Source organism: Suricata suricatta, chromosome 6 (genome assembly GCF_006229205.1).
Source record: "Suricata suricatta isolate VVHF042 chromosome 6, meerkat_22Aug2017_6uvM2_HiC, whole genome shotgun sequence".
Lineage (NCBI taxonomy): Eukaryota > Metazoa > Chordata > Mammalia > Carnivora > Herpestidae > Suricata > Suricata suricatta.
This window is the reverse complement of record NC_043705.1, coordinates 28,318,999-28,336,518: the sequence shown is the minus strand read 5'-3', so window position 1 is coordinate 28,336,518 and position 17,520 is coordinate 28,318,999. Positions and strand designations below refer to the sequence as shown.

At 42.1% G+C, this 17,520-nt stretch overlaps 1 protein-coding gene and 1 pseudogene across 1 annotated transcript in view; one reads left to right on the top strand and one right to left on the bottom strand.

Moving 5' to 3' along the window:
• The window catches only part of KLHL3 (kelch like family member 3), a 112,990-nt gene that overhangs the window by 20,961 nt on the left and 74,509 nt on the right, over positions 1–17,520 (top strand). The window contains exons 3-4 of the mRNA XM_029941963.1: positions 8,045–8,151; positions 16,462–16,583. Coding sequence (XP_029797823.1) covers positions 8,045–8,151; positions 16,462–16,583 — 229 coding nt within the window. The remainder of the gene's footprint in view (positions 1–8,044; positions 8,152–16,461; positions 16,584–17,520) is intronic.
• Positions 13,081–13,225, bottom strand: LOC115295006 (annotated as a pseudogene).

Sequence of the window (17,520 nt, the reverse complement as noted above, 5' to 3'; positions counted from 1 at the left end):
GCGGCGGTGGCGGAGGCGGTGGCGGAGGCGGTGGCGGAGGCGGCGGCGGCGGTGGTGATGATGGTAATGGTGGTGGTGGTGGTATTGAGGAGCTCAGTTACAGGGATATCACAGTAGATAAGAGGGTCAAACTTTTGTTCTCAGTGAAGCTTGTGTTCTAGTGTTTAAAGATTATATAAAATTCTAAGGTATTTAATGGCTTTGAATTCTTTTAATTTCTGAGGCACCTGGGTAGTTCAGTTGGTTGAGCGTCTGACTCTTGTTAATCAGCACAATTTGTGGTCTCACAGTTATGGAATTGAGCCCCACATAGGCCTCTGTGCTGAGCATTGATTCTGCTTGGGATTCTCTCTCTCCCTCTGTCTCAGCTCCTCCCCAACCCCCTCTCAAAATAAATAAACACTAAAAAAATTTTTTTTTAATTTCTAAGGTATTAAAGGCATGGCTAATTGTTAAAACTGGAGTGAATTGTGTGAGTGAGGGAGAGAAAGGGAGCCTGAAGAGATGTTTTACTGATCTGGGTGAGTTTAATGTGAACTGGAGAGAGGTGTGCATTGTTTTGATGAAAGCCTGGTAAAGCATCTCGCCATCCAGGGACCAAGCTAATGAAATGTTATATAATATTCCAGGGACCTGGGGTTATTTCTTGTACTGTTTTCACATTTTTCTCCTACCATTCTTAGCTATTTTAGTTCACATACACATGTTCTATGCAATTTATGAATCACACAATTCACGAGTTTTCTATTCTTTTTACTTCCATGGTAGAGAATGGGCTGTTGGCATGGTAACCAACTAGCCCTCCTCTTCCTTTTGCCTTTTATCGCTCTGCTCTGGGAGACCAGCAGCTGCTTCTGGGCAGCAGAGTCCTAATGGCTCTTTGGTTCCTGATTTACCATCCAGCCACCAAGTGGGGATATGGTCCTTTTTGAGGTAGTACCCTGGATCATTCCTGAAAAGGAGAGAGAGAGTCTCTTCTATCCCGTTTTGACAGTTTTAACCTCCCTTTTTGCCATCCCTAAAATTTCTCTGCCCTCATCCTTTTTTTTTTTAAATGATCTGCCATATATGCCTTTATTAATAGTAATGAACCATCTTAGTACATTGCTGTTTTTCTTTTTTTGGTAACAGGTTTATCATGCTGTAGCATGTCTCAGTATTTCATTCCTTTTTATTGCTGAATAATACTGCGTTTTGTGAATGCAATATTGAGACCATTTGGCTGCTATGAATAATGCTGTTATGAACATTCATGCATACATTTTTGTGTGGATGTATGTTTTCATTTCTTTTGGGTATATACCTAAGACTGGGTTGCTAGATCATATGTTAACTACGTGTTTAACTTTTGGAGGGGCTGCCAGAATGTTTTCCAAAGCACTACACCATTTTACATTTCTATCAGCAGTGTATGAAAGTTCGAGTTATATCCTTGCCAATTCTTGTTATTTTCTGTGTTTTTGATTACAGCCATCCTGGTGTCTGTGAAGTGATATCTTATTGTAGTTTTGATTTTTCTCCAATCGTTAATGATGTTGAGCATCTTTTTACATGATCATTGAGCATTTCTATATCTTACTTGGAGAAATGTCTGTCTAGATCCTTTGCCCATTTTAAAATGGAGTCATATATCTATTATTGAGTTAAAAGGAGTCAAGTTTTTTATATATTCCAGATACAAGTCTCTTTTCTTTCCTTGTTTGGGTTGTTTTTTTTCACTTTTTGATATCCTGATGGTATCTTTGGAAGCACAAAAGTTGTAAATTTTGATGTCTAATTTATTTGTTTTTTTCTTTTGTTGTTTGTGTTTTGGTGTCTTGTATAACAAACCACTGGCTAATCTGAAGTCATGAAGATATACCCCTATGTTTTCCTCTTAGAGTTTTATAGTTTTAGGTCTTATATTTAGTTTTTTTTAATCTATTCTAAGTTAATTTTTATATATGATGTGACATAGGGGCTCTTTGTTTTTTTGTATGTGGATATCCAGTTGTCTGAGCACCATTTGTTGGAAAGACTATTTTTCCCACATTTGAATATATTGGCACCCTTGTCAAAAATCAGGTGACTGTTTTGTGTAGCAAAGGAAATCGTCAAAAAAACAAAAAGGCACCCTACTGAGTGGGAGAAGATATTTGCAAATGATATATCTGATAAGGGTTTTATATCCAAAAGATATAAAGAACTTCTACAACTTAATACCCAGAAACAAATAATGTGATTAAAAAGGGGCAAATGATCTGAATATACATTTTTCCAAAGAAGACCTACATATGGCCAACAGATACATGAAAAGATGCTCAAGCTCACTCATCTTCAGGGAAATGCAATTCAAAACCACAATGAGGTATCTCCTTACACCTGTCAGAATGACTAGTATCAAAAAGACAAGAAATATTGGTAACAGTGTGGAGAAAAGGAATCCTTGTGCACTGTTAATAGAAACAGAAATCGGTGTGACCACTGTGGAAAAGAGTATGGAGATTCCTCAAAATTTTAAAAATAGTAATACCATAGGGTCACCTGGGTGGCTAAGTTGGTTAAGTGTTGAACTCTTTATTTCAACTCAGGTCATGATCTCATGGCTTTGTAGCCTGAAGTCCCACATCGAGCTCAGTGCTGCCAGTGCAAAACCAGTTTGGGATTCTTTCTCTCTCCTTCTCTCTCTGCCCCTTCTTTACTTGCACTGTCCCTGTCTCTCTCAAATAAATAAATAAACTTAAAAAAATAGAAATACCATAAAACGCAGTAATTCCACTACTGATATTTACCCAAAGAAAATGGAAACACTGATTTAAAAATATATATGCAGCTCCATATTTATTCTAACATTATTTACAATAGTCAAGAAATGGAAACAACCTAAGGGTCCATTGATAGATGAATGGATGAAGAAGATGTGTGTGTGTGTGTGTGTTCCATTATGTATATGTGTGTCATATATATTTGGAATATTACTCAGCCATAAAAAAGACATCTTACCATTTGTGACAACATGGATGGACCTAGAGGGTATTATACTAAGTGAAATAAATCTGACAGAGAAAGAGAAATATAATTTACTTATATGTGGAATCTTAAAAAAAAAAAAAAGCAACCGTGAATGAGCAAACAAACAAAAAAAAGACACAGAGTCTAAATTCAGAGACCAAACTGTTGGTTGCCAGAGTGGAAGGGAGTGGAGGAATGGGCAAAATAGAAAAAGGGAATTGAGAGGTAAAAACTTCCGTTTATAAAATAATGTCATGGAGAAGAAAGGTACAGCATAGGGAATAAAATCAGTAATATTAAAATAACATGGTGTGGTGTCAGATGGCAGCTACACTCACCGTAGTGAGAATTGCGCAGTGTATAGAGTTGTCCAGTCACTATGTTGTACTCCTGAAGCTTCTCTAACATTATTGTCAGCTATACATCAATTAAAAAACATTTTGAAAATCAATGATAAAAAATTATTTTAAATGAAATAACTGTTAATGTGAAGGTATATTTCTGCATTCCCAATTCTATTCTACTGATCTATATATCCCTGCTTATGTTATTACTCTGCTGTCTTTAGCTTTTTAGTAAGTTTTAAAATTGGGGAGCATGAGTCCTTTACCTTACTCTTCTTTTTCAAGTTTGTTTTGACTGTTCTAAGTCCCTTGCATTTCCATATGAATTTTAGGTTCAGCTTGTCAGTTTCTCCAAAGAAGCCAGCTGAGAGTTTGATAGAAATTGGGTTGAATCTGTAGAACAATTTGGGGGAAGTATTGCCATCTTTTAAAAAAATGTATATTTATTTTTGAGAAGTGGGGAGGGGAAGAGAGAGAGGGGACAGAGGGTCTGAAACAGTCTCTGCACTGACAGCAGCAAGCCTTATGTGGGGCTCAAACTCACGAACTATGAAACTGTGCAATCTTGACCTGAGCTGAAGTTGGATGCTCAGCCGAGTGAGCCACTCAGGGGCCCCTGGGGGATTATTGCCACTTTACCATAGTAAGCCTTTCAATCTCTGAACATTGGAAGTTTTCCATTTACTTAGGTCTTCCTTGATTTCTTTCAATGGAGTTTTATAATTTTAGAGAATAGATTTCATGCTTCTTTTGTTAAATTTATTCTTTAGTATTTATTATTTTTGATGCAATTTTGGCATCAAATGATAAGTGATATCATTTGATAAATGATAGCATTTTTTGGTTGTTATTAATGATAACATTTTTGGTTGCATGTGTATAGAAATAACAGTTGATTTTGTATATTGATCTTGTATTCTGCAACCTTTTTTCATTATTTTAGAGACGGGGAGAGAGAGAGAGAGAGAGAGAGAGAGAGAGAGAGAGAGCGAGCGAGCAAGCACAGCCCAGGGAGTGGGGCAGAGGGAGAGAGAGAATTTTAAGCAGACTCCATGCTCAGGACAGAGCCTGATGCATGGCTCGATCCCATTGGGATCATGACCTGAGCCAAAATCAGGAGTTTGACGGTCAACCAACAGCCACCCAGGCACCCCTGCAACCTTCTCAAACTCATTTATTTAATATTTTTTTTAGTGAATTTCTTATAGGATTTTCTACATATAAGATCATGTTATCTGTAATATTGTTTTATTTGTTCCTTTCCAATTTGCCAGTCTTTCATTTTGATGTTCTATTTCATTTTCATTTTCTATTTCACTTTCTTCCCTACTTTTCCTACCTAGCCACCCTAATCTTATCTTACTTATTTGGTACAGTTGGTCATTCCTTACTTTTTGTAGCCCTCTCTTCACATGGCTTCTCAGACACCGTACTTTTTGGGTTTTCCTCCTGTTTCACTGGTTACTTTCTTGTTTCTTTAGCTGGCTCTTTCTTTTCCCTCCAGGCTCTTAACCATCTCCCGCCTTTGAAATTAAGACTCATGAATCCATTTGCCTACTTCAAACCCCTTAGATGTCTGATATTCAGCTCAAATTTAACCTTAGCAAGGCTAAATTAACTGCTAATCTTTTTTTTTTTTTTTATGTCTTTATTTTGAGAGACAGACAGAGAGTGAGCTGGGGAGGGGCAGAGAGAGAGGGAGACAGAATCGGAAGCAGGCTCCAGGCTCTGAGCTGTCAGCACAGAGCCCGACGCGGGGCTCGAACCCACGGACCATGAGATCATGGCCTGAGCTGAAGTTGGATGCTTAACTGACTGAGCCACCCAGGAGCCCCTTAACTACTAATCTTAAATGAAATGTTTTAGGGGAAAAAGAAGGAAATATGAACATTTACTGAATATTTACTATTAGCACTATTCTTTATCTTGTTTACAGCACATCTGAATTCTGATACCAGGGGCCATGAACCCTGGTCAGTTTCATTCCACAGCCTGAACTCCTTCCTGATAGCTATCACAAAGTGTATAGCCCTATTTTTCTTTTGTTGAGGTTGTTCTTTGGAGTAGTGTGTGACAGCTCAGAAAAAAAGAATCCTATAGGATTTCTAGTAAATGGAATTAGAAATGCTTATGAGCCATTCCGTGCTTTAGAGCTGCTGGTTCTCCTTTCTACACAGAGTGGGTATACAGAGGTATCTGTGGTGTGCAGACAAGCTTTACCATTCCCAGGGAAAGCCTACACTGAGTTTTGGGTGAGTTTCTCTTTCCCAGATTCTTCTAGCTTTGAGATAAACTTCTAGCCCATAAGAACTGTTCTCATGCCTTTGCTTAACTGGATTCTCCACTGTGAAACCTCATTTCTTCCTGTCTCTTTCCCTTTGTTCATGAACTGTCAGCTCCTCTGGGTTTGTGCAAGATATCCCTTTCTGACATTTGCCTTTTCAGCACTTGGCTCAGCATTTGCTCAGCATTTCTGACCCATCTGTTTTGCTTCCCTTATTAAAATACCGGTTACAAGAACAACAACAAAATTGTACATTTTTGGTCAGTTCTTTTAAATTGAAATACAGTTGACAAATTGCTTGAACTTTCAACTAGTAGTGATAACTTCATTTTCTCCCTAATAATTAATGAAAGTGAAATGAAAATGCCCAAGATGAGTCTGTTGATGTTGTGACTACATTTTTACAATCCATTTTGTCCAGATTAAAAACTAGCCTATTCTCAGGTGGCATCTGCAATCTCATTTGGTCCTCATGATGGATGTCCCAAGGCAGCTTAGAAAGATGAGAAAACTGGTAGATCCTTTGTCCATATTCTCATAGCCAGTTAGGGGCTGAGCCAGTTTTCTTCCCAGCTGAGATAGTTTATTCTGATAGAATTTGTCCATAGGGTCTGCTGTCCAGTGTAGTGTGAGGTCCCATTCCCAGGGTTTGCCTCTTGGTGCTCAGAGGTGTCACCCTTCCCTGAGGCCCCCTCACAGGGACCTTATTCCATATGCTGAAACTTTCCTGATCACCTTTCAGTACTGGAACTAACTTATCTTCTGATTTTTTTTCTAAGTATGAGCCAATCATGGGACCTTATGGTACCAATCCAGAGTCAGAACTAGATTCAAGACTCAGCCTTCTGTGGCTTTGGACCACCTCTCTGAGCTCCACAGACCAGTGGAAGGGCAATTACAGCTCCCGCCTTCTCAGGCTTTATGATTCTATTTTCTCTGACAGGCAGTCCTGGACTAACAGAGGTTTAATATGTTACACCAGGGATGGCAAATAGGTAGCTTCTCTCCCATTGATCAATCATGGTGGCTCATTAAAATTTTTTTGAATCTTTATTTATTTTTGAGGGAGAGACAGAGTGTGAACAGGAGAGAAGCAGAGAGAGAATGAGATACAGAATCTGAAGGAAGTTCCAGGCTCTGAGCTGTCAGCACAGAGCCCCACACTGGGCTTGAAACTCTGAACTGTGAGATCATGACTTAAGCCAAAGTTGAACGTTTAAGTGACTAAGCCACTCAGACACCCCCATGCCAAACTCTTTCTATTCATCTCATCCCTGTCAAATGGGTCCCAATCATGATTCAGACTTCTCAATCCAGTATTGTGTACTGAGTAACCACTGTCAGTGGGTCACGGTTGACCTGTGTTTGTCCTGTCTTTCCTCCCACATCTAGTGCTTCAGTCTGTAGGAGGGATTAGTGGTGATCAGGATGTCATAGACTTTAGGAAGATGGGGTCTGGAAGATGGGGAAAATCCTGTTTCCACTGCTCCCTTTTTGTGTGTCTTTGAGAAAGTTACTTAACTTCTGTGAACCTCAGTTTCCTTTTTTGTAATATAGAACATAACAATAACCATACCTTGTGGGGTTCTAGAGAGGATTGAATGAAATAATTTGTATAAAAAAGTGCTTAGAACAGTGCCTAGCACATATAACTCAATAAATGCTAACTATCAGAAGGCTGGTGGAGGAAAAATTCTTGAATTGACATCTTGTGGCACCCTTTCTATCCTTCATAGTAGTCCATAGGGTCTATGAGTATAGATTGATCCCACTTCAAAGTTTATTTATTTTGTTAAAATTGAGGGCTTTCTTTAGGCTAGAGTTTCAGCCAGGTGTTTAAGATATAACAGTAAACAAGCGTCTTTCATAGCTCGCAGTATAGTGGGGATGACAAACAAATAGTTTGTTTGGAAAGTAGTTACGGTATCCCAAATAATTACAGTGATTGGAGCTTTAGGGAGTGGCCTTCTTGGTGATAATGTTAAATCTGGGTGGGAAGGTTACTACTTGAGTCCTCCTGATCTGGCTGTCCTCTTACCACTGTTTTGTAGGTATTAGGTACCTTGGGGAATTGTCACTGCTTTTTCTCCCTGGTGGCACATCTCAGTGGCATGCCCATGCTTCTTGGCATTCACTCAGTCCCTCTACTGACCGCCCCAGGATTTTCCCATCATTATATGAGCTGCTGTCCCTCTGTTTGAGTCAGAGCTGAGGAGCAGAGATGTGAAGATAAATGAAAGAGCCTGAATTTGCAGCTCCAGAGCGCCTTAGGAGAGCACCAATGCCCAGCTTACCAGGGGCTCGCAAGAGTCCATGCGTTCATCCCCCTGCTGCAGAATGTGGGTGGGAGAAAAAAATACCCTGAATGCCTATGATTGGGTGTTAGTGCTGTGACCCATGCTGTCTCCTCACTGGTGTTTTACAGTAAACAGCTGTTGTGTGACGTGATGATTGTGGCAGAAGATGTCGAGATAGAAGCCCACCGAGTGGTCCTGGCAGCCTGCAGCCCCTACTTCTGTGCGATGTTCACAGGTATGGCGAGGGGCTAACAATAACTCATGATTATAAAGCTGCAGCCCCACTGAGAGAATGTTTTGGGTGGTTGCCTGAGGGGAGGGAGGACAGAGAATGCTGTAACACTCCCTGTAAGGAGCTTTGGTGTATCAGATGCTATGTTTTGCACCATGAAGGACTTGACGGAACCAGCCAGGCATGCAACCCCTTGTCTACTATGAGGACAAATGAGATAGAACCATCGAGTTGATTCGTTTCTCACACTTCCGCATGCATCATAATCATGTAGGGGAGCTTTTGGAAGTGTAGGTTCCTGGGCTTATCCCCAGGCCGCTGATCTTTCATTTTGCAGATAGGAAACACTGAGGCTGACAAAAGGGAGAGACTTGTCCAGGACCGCATAGTAAATGAGTAGAGCTTGGCTTCTTGATACCTGGCCCATTGCTGGACCAGCTTGTCCTTCCCTGGCCATTCCTACCAGGCAAGGTCTGCAAACCTTGAGACTTTACAGGAGTGTGCGAGAGATTTGGGAGAAGTGATGGCAGGGCTTGGAGGGGAGAGTAAGACAGGAATTTTTGCCAACTTTCTAGAGAGTTCCTGTTTCCCGTACATTCCCAGTATCCCTGCCCAACTATTTCCCATGTGAGACTGAATTCCTTGAAACCCGCAGAGCTTCCCATCTGGAGTCTGTCACAGCACCTCCCCTGGGAACTGAAGCCCAGCTGGGCCTCTGAGCCCCTCAGGCTGGGTCAGGTATCCCTTCTCCCCGTTCCCCAGGTACCTGGTGCTGCTTGTGAGTCTGGTCACTATCACTCTGTGTTCCTCTCTGTGTCCTGGCATCTGCAGTGCCTGTGCTGTGACGTCGTCTGAATCAGCGGCTTCTCATCCTGCAGATTACAGCTCACATTTCTCCTCAGAGGGACCTCCTCTGAGCACCTGTGCCATGGTTCCTCAGTCCCTTTCTGTCCCATAACTTGAGTACATTTTTTTCCCCTAACGTTTATCCCTTTCTGAAAATTCTGTTGTTGGTTTTTGATGTGTGTGTGTGTGTGTGTGTGTGTGTTTTTAAATCTGTCTCTCCTTACTAGACTGTAAGCTCCTTGAAGACAGGGGTCTTGTTGGACCTTTTTGCTACCATATCCTAAGCACCTGGTATACAACCAGAGTGAAATGTTTTTTAAATGAATGAATGAAATGTCTCCACAGTTGATTATGAGCTTTGGCATTTGAGGACCATGTCTTGTCACTGCTGCATTGTCAGAGCCAACCACAGGGTATGGTATTTAGGAGACAGTAAATAAGTGAAGCTTACGAAGAATGAAGGTGGGCTTGCTAAGAATAGGTGGGTGCAGGCACCCTGTTTTGCTGAGTAGGCCTTACCCCTCTCCTAATACGGTATGTGGCCTCTCCTGGGGAAGAATGGTTATAGTTGGGGATAACTTAGCACTTGTGTTTTGAGAGTTCCTCACACCGTGAACCCCCCTTGGCTTATTGTGTGAAGGAGCTGTGCCTCAGGTAAGTGAATCAAGCCTTTCTTCCATCACTCTGAGCCTTGAGTCAGGAATTAGCAGCCTGGAAAACGTAGCTGTGAAAACCAGTGAATTTCATCACCTGGAAGTTTTGAGCTGTACGCTCTTTGGAGTAGTTTCAAACTCTAGTTTGAACTAGGTTTTTATGTCTTTATTTACCTCTCTCGTTCATCCATCTCTCTATTTAAAAAAAAAAAGTAATTCATTTTGTTCACAATTGTTATTTGGTTGCAACTCCACTAAGTAGCTCTGCCACTCAGTGTTCTCTTGTGTGTGTGGTTTGGAAGGTCCAGTGTTGAGAGAGGAAATCTGTGCGGAATTGCAATGAATTGTGGTGTTGCCTCCACTTGTTGGTAATGAACTTGCCTCTGGAGTAGAGGAAGTGGCCAGGCAAGAACAAGGTGATTTTAGAAACAGAATCTGAATGCTTCTGGAGCAGATCTTGGATTCTACTCATTGAGGGGAGAAAAAAATCAAGAAGAAAACAGTCTAATGTGATGCTCAGCTCACGTCTTCCACTGAATCTGGTTACTGTCCATGCTTCCATCCATTTAGCCAGTCATATCTGTCTGTCTTTCTACCCACCCATCTACCTATTCAAACACTACTCACATATGTTCATTGCAGAAAAAAAATTAGAGAATGTGGACAAGCGGGAAAAATGTCATGTAACATATCATCTAGATAAGATTATAGTTTATGTCCTTTCAGATTGTATATTTATAAATATATATGGAAACAAAATAAAATTTTAATATAGGGGTGCTGGTGTCTCAGTCAGTTGAGCATCTGACTCTTGATTTTGGCTCAGGTCCTGATCCTGGGGTTGTGGAAGCGAGCCCCATGTCCCGCTCTGTGCTGAACATGGAGCCTGATTGAGATTCTCTCTCTCTCACCCTCTCACCCTCTCCCTTGTTTGTGTTCACTCTCTCTCCATCTAAAGAAAAACAATCTTTAAACCCGCCAAAATAAAATTTTAATATAAATGAGTTCATTTTGTATATACATAGTTGATGTAATATGTATACTTAAAAAAATTACAGTTCATCTTCCTGGGATGTCCTTCCCCCTGCCTCTTCACCTGCCTAATTCCTATTCATCTTTCATTACTGCTTAAGCAGCACTTCCTCAGGTAGGCTTTCCCATGATCCCCTTGGATTAGGTTAAATCCTTTGTTGTTTACTCCTGTGATACCATACATTGTGCTTGTCTTTAGTATCACTGCTTATCTCATTACTTCCTTGGTATCTCGTTGCTCTGGTCAGTCAGTTAAGAGCTCTACCTTAGTTCACTGCTGTCTCCCCACTGCCTACCTGGATCTTTCATGCAGTAGGTGCTTAGTAAAAATATGCTTAACCGGACCACTGGTGTATGGTCAGTATATTTTCACATCAGTGAAATCACATCTACATCATAATTTCAGTGGCTTCGTAAGATTGCATCATATATGTCCGAGTCGAAAATCCATTGTCCTGCACAGAATAACTTGGAATGAATGTGACCATGAGGTCTGAGTGCCCACGGGAGAGTGTTGTGAGGAGATCTGGAATGGGCGCTGCTTAGACTCCAGCATTCCTTTAGCACGGTGACTAGAGAGGCCAGCCGTGCTGGGTTCTGCCCGTCCTCGTCCTGTGAATAGGGCATACTTGAGATTCCCCCGCCTCCTCCCTATCTAGCGCCTCCATCCGTAGGGAAGCTAATTTTACCAACATAGCCTAGTCAGTTTTGTTCTCTATTTTTACTCTTTACTATGGGTTATGTGTACCTAGAGTATTTACACTCTTATGTCGGTCCCTATGTGTCGTCTGAAACATTAGAAACAACCCCATCTTATGGTGTTAAAGGAACAGAGTGTTGAAGAATATATGGGTTCAGGGTATTAATGCCCATCAGCACTTGGCCAGATAGAGATGTGGGGTGGCTCGCCCTCCTGGGCTCTCTGTGGTTCTTGGATGTGTCTAGTTCCAAGGTCCTAAGGCACAGCCTGAGGATTTAAAGAAGTTTAAAATCTACTCCTTTAGTCCAGGTCACTCTTATCATCACCTAATTTCCTGCAGCAGCTTTGGTACTAGTCAACCTGCCTCCTCTTTTGTTCCTTCAACCCCATCCCGTTCTGTACACGATAGCTATAGTGACTTTCCAAAGTATCAGTCTGGTGCATCCGTCACCTGCTTAAAATCTGTCAGGGGCTTTTGAAGGGGCACATGCACCCAAATGTTTATAGCAGCACTATCAACAATAGCCAAATTATGGAAAGAGCCCAAATGTCAACTGATGAATGGGTAACAAAGACATGGTGAGTGTGTGTGTGTGTGTGTGTGTGTGTGTGTGTGTGTGTGTGTAGTGGAATATTACTCAGTCATCAAAAAGTAATATGGCAATCACTTTTGCAGTATCATGGATGGACCTAGAGTGTATAATGCTAAGTGAAATAAGTCAGTCAGAGAAAGGTAAATATCATATGGTTTCACTCACAAGTGGAATTTAAGAAACAAAACAGTTGAACATTGGCAAAGTGAAGGAAAAATAAGAGGGAGGCAAACCTTAAGGGACCCTTAAATACAGAGGAGTGTTGGGTTGGGGGATGGGCTAAATGGGTGATTGGTATTAAGGAGGACACTTGTTGGGATGAGCACTGAAACCATTACTACACTATATGTTAACTAACTTGGATTTAAATAAAATTTAAAAAAGATATATAGCATGAAAGCCATGTTTAAATGCAGATTATTTTCAGAAATGATCATAGTAAGATTTATTTAATACTAAAAACTAAAAGAAAATAATTGGCTTAATCAGTCCACCATGTGAACCAGCATAGAGTATCCTTTGAATCAATATTTTGATCTTGGTCTGAGCCCTTGTTAACATAACCTGATAGCTGAAAGAAAAAAAAATCTGTCAGGGATTTTCCATTCCTGTCAGGATGCAGTGAACTCCTGGCACGGCCCACAGGCCTCCGTTCGTCCAGACTCTGCCTCTGTCTCCAGCCCTGTCTCCCCAATTCCTCTCTTTGCTGTGTTTCTGCCACACTCAGCTCTTAGGGGCCCAGACAGACCCTCTTCTTTCTTGCTTCCAAACCTTTATATACACTACTACTGTCTTTGCCTGGAATATGGATTCTTCCCTCTTCTAAATAACTGTGACTCCTTCTCCAGGTCTCAGTTTAGATCTGTGGTTCTTAACTGTGATGAATCAGTCTGAGGAAGACAATGGATTCTCTTCTCCCTAGCAGAAAACACGGGTTCCTGTGTACTATTCATTCTGCATACAGGTCAGGGTGCAGGAATCCCTGCTTAAGAACTCTTTCAGTGGAACCCTTTTTCTTAGTATTTAACACATTTCTTCATTGTTGGTTTCCTTGTATCTCTCCCCACTGGACTGAGCTCCATGAGAGCAGGGCCATAACTTATTCATCGTTGTGTCCTCTGGTCCAGCACGGTGCATGGCACACAGGGACTGTTCAATACCTGTTGAACAGATGAGTGAGTAAATGAACAAATATCTGCCCTTGAGTGGATCATGTTCTACACTTGATCTTAGCCAAAAGGCCGAGAAGCGATGGATCATGTTCTTATTGGAGGAAGAGGACATCCATGGTGACACATGACAAGAAGTGGAAGGGGCTAACACATTTTCTGAAAGTTCAAGTCGGAGGAGGTTGGGCTGGGCCTCTTGGGAAAAGCAAAGGAGGAGGGCTCTTGGGTTGACCTGGAAGACAGGAAGGACATATAGGGCTCATGTTTTGTTTTATTTTGTCAGAGTAGTAGAAGTAAGGAAAGGAGCAAGAATGACTAAGCCTTTGTTGGTTTCTCCCCCTCAGGAATTACTAGAGTCCATGGAATTATGAGATATCAAAGGAAATCCCCTTTTGTTCCTTTTTTCCCCCCTCCAACAAATATTTTTTAAGTGCTTGTTGTATGCCAAGCACTTTGGTGGGTGTTGAGGATATCTTAGCAAATGAGCTCGATAAAATCTCGTCCCTCTCCGTTCTTGCTTGTTCGGTCTTACATACTAAGTTGTCCTCAGAATTTGGACCAAGGCCTTGTTTGGGAATACTTTTATCAAAGTCATTAGTTAGGGTTAGTTTTAAATTATACAGGGATTTATGAGAAATGACATGCGGTCTAGAGGTAGGCCAAGATTCAAATCCCAGCCCTGCTCTCTCACAGCTATATGCAAATGCCTTTTGAAATGCCAGTTCTGTAGTTTGTAAAATGGAATCATATCTACCACCTGGGGTTGTTACAGGATTGAATGAAATAACGTGTATCAACCCTCAGCAGAGGTCCTGGCACACAGTAGCAGCCATTCCTGCTACCACTTTCAGAGTCTCTCTAAGCCGGAACCTCAGTTTGGTGTAGTAATTTCTGCTGGTTTGTAAGAAATAATAAGCTTGGAGATTACAAGTCTGTGTGATTTATTCAGATTTTGAATATCCTATAAGGGAACTTTCTTAAAGCATAGATTTTGGTTTTTGATGCCATAGTTTTTCTTTTATGTGGTTTTCCCGCTTGCTTATTGAAGTTTACCTATTTAATATAAAAAATTAGAAATTTCGAAGCCATGTAAAGAAGCAGGAAAAAAAATCTCCCAAAGTTCCACCATCTAGGAAAGTGTCCTAATGTTTGCTATACATTTGACTAATTCGAATGATCTTTTATCCCCCAGAAAAATAATACTTTAACCCAAATATACTGATAGTTTCATGTAATTTCAGGAGTTTCCACTTGTTTACCCCAAAGTTACAAAACTGACTGACTGATCTGAGTCGCAAGTACAAATTCCTCAGAGAGAAAACAATCAAGCCAGGATCTGGTTTCGCACTCCTATAAGGGCTTCTGAATCTCTTGATTCTTGCAGCCAGGTGTTTCTTTTTCTTGGTCTTTTTTCTAAGGCCCAAGTTCTCAAACTAAGAATTGGCCATCTGTAATGATCGTATGCATTGTAATCATCAACTGGACTTTTACTGATGAACTTCTTAATAGCTATTTAGAGAGAGGAGTTGGACTTTTTATTTTCTTGGGTATAGATTTTTATTTTGTGTGTCTTAGAATAAACCTAAGAGATAGGGAGAGTGTGAGAGCCTGTCTAATGGGTGCAGTAGAAATCCACTGTCTTTTTCTCTTTATCCTTTGGCTCTTTGTCCTGCTTCAAGGCTCTTTGTGCTGAGGCCTTCTAACTGGCTTCTACCAGCAGTCAGAGAGAAGACAGAACAGGGTGGATGTCTCTGGTCTACCTGGTCTGGCAGTGGATGGAGTGGGCAGGATTTGGAATGATTTTCCTCCCTCTTCCCGACTCATTCAAATCTCATACTGTGTCGGGATGGGAGTGTAGATTGGTGGAGGAATCATGTGCTGCCCGTGCAGCTTGGAGGTGGGCGTCTGCAGCCCACACGCTGTACTGTACTTTATTTTCTTGGCTCCAGTGCACAAATTCCACAGAGAAAAAACAACTACCCAGGCTCTGTTTTCATACTCCCATAAGGGCTTCTGAATCCCTGTTTCTTGCGGTCAAGTTGCCCTTTATTTCAGTTTACAAAGACACATGTCTAGCCCGTCTTTTCCTACTGGAATCAGCAGCCCTTGTTGGCTGAGCCTCACTCTAGACAAACCTGGGTGCTGTGGGGAGACGGCAGGCTGAGGAAAGGGGCCTCGTTTCTCTGCAAGCCTGGTGCCACTGCTGCCCTAGTTCACAGGCTCTGTCCTTTCTTTGTTGGATTATTATCAGGGCCTCCCAACTGTTTTCCCTGCCTCTGATCCAGCCTCCACCGTGCGTCCAAAATTTCATTCAGAAATACCCATCTGTTGATGTCATTCCCCTGTTTAAAACCTTTCAGTGGCGCTACTCCTAGGATCAAGTCCAAACTCATTTGCATGGCTTACAGGGCTCTGCTGGCCCCTGCTGCTATCTCCCTCTCTAGCTTCTTCTCACCGGTACTTCCTACCAGCCTCTCACTCTTCCCCAAATTTATCCTTCTGGCACTTTCCTGCCTTTACAACTTACGGTTCCTGCATCTGGCTCACGCCTTCCTCACCTTTGCTGCCTGTGGAAATACCCAGCTTAAGTGTCACCTCCTACTAGGATGGCTTCCCAGTGCTTGTTGCTGCATCTTCTGCTCTCTTGGGATATAGTAGAGGGTCGAGATTAGAGGGTGGGCTCTGGAGTCACACTCGCTGGTTTCAGCCCCAGCCTTCCTAGATGTGTGACTGTGGGCAAAATGAATGCCCATCCTCCTGAGCCTCAGCTTCCTCATCTGTAAAATGGGGATAATATTAATGAAACTCCTAGGTTGTTGTCAAGATTGAAAGAGGTACTACTTTAAAGTGCTTAGCCCATTGCTTAGCCATAGTTGGCACTCAATAAGTGTTACTTCGTATGTTTGTTACACTGGTATGTTGTGTATGTCTCTATTAAGCTCTTATCACCTCATGTATTTTTATATATCTGCGCTGCTAGACCCAGTGCTCCTTGAGGGCCGGTGCCTATCTTGTTCGCTTTTCCAGGCCCTCTGTGTACACGTTTATAGTAAATGTTGTTTAAATGAGTTACAGTTGCACAAGATTTGCCTTCAAAATGGAAGTGGGCAGCAGACAGAGCGGGGAATACTTACCCTTGAATTTGCAGATGATCACAGACCAAAAGTTGATATGCCTTTGAGGTCAGCTGTTACATCCTCCTCCATGCCCAAATCCCTCTGCTGCCTCCCCACGCTTTTACACTGCCAACACAGGGCAGGAGGCTATGTGAAAGTTAAGCACCAAGTTCTAGTCCTTTTTGGTTTTATTTTGGACTGTAGGTGATATGTCCGAGAGCAAAGCCAAGAAGATAGAAATCAAGGATGTGGATGGGAGGACGTTGAATAAGTTGATTGACTACATCTACACGGCAGAAATCGAGGTGACCGAAGAGAACGTCCAGGTAAACTCAACTCCACCTTAATAACTTATCTTGCACTATTTTTGCTTCATTTCATTGAACCCTCAGAAAAACTCACTTGGTAGCAGGAGAGGAAACTAAAGCTCCAAAGAGGTTAGGTGACTTGGCCTGCGTCACATGGCCTGGAGGTGGGTGAACGACCCTCAGACCCGTGCCTGCCTGACAGGCACCCGTGCTCGTAACCGCTAAGCCATAATACCTCTGAACGAGCTTGGGCCCTGGAGCAAAGTCTTTAACTCATGTTGGTTCAAACTCCACGTGCAGGAAGAACCAAAAACCTGGGGGCCCCTCTTCTCCCCAGTCATCATCTCATCTCAGGGATGTTCAGTGTGGATTGTGAGGCTCTTAAAAATTTTTCCTGTTTCAACATTAGTCACCTGAGTTTCTCTGAGCACTCATGCTCAGAGGTGGAGGTGCCAAGCCCCAGGCTCGAGTCTCAGCAGGGGCGTGCGGCTGTGAAGTGTGTGCCCTTTCCTCCTTTTGCTGCCCCACCCTCATCCTGAGCCGTCTGGAGCCTTGAAAAGAGGAGCCAGCGAAGACACTGCTTCACCCCAAGGTGTGCGTTTTGATGTGGGGACATGAGGCAGCACTGGCATGCTTCCCCAGGGGAGATGGTGGAAGGTATGTGGCCCATTCTGGGACCTGCAAACCCCTGGGCTAAACACAGACACAGGGCGTACTACTTCTTGTCATTAGGGGCCTTGCCATTTCAGTAAAGTGCTGGAAGGTACATGTGATTTGAAGGATTTTTTTTTTCTTTTCTTTTTTTTTTTTTTGAATCACAGTTCCACCTTCTTTGTCGTGAGGCAGATACCTCTCTAGTGACCAAAATACCTACTTCCTCTTCCCAGAACACCACCTCCTTTACCAGGATCATGGTATTTGAGGGGCTGAGTTGGTGATCATTTTTTTCATTCAC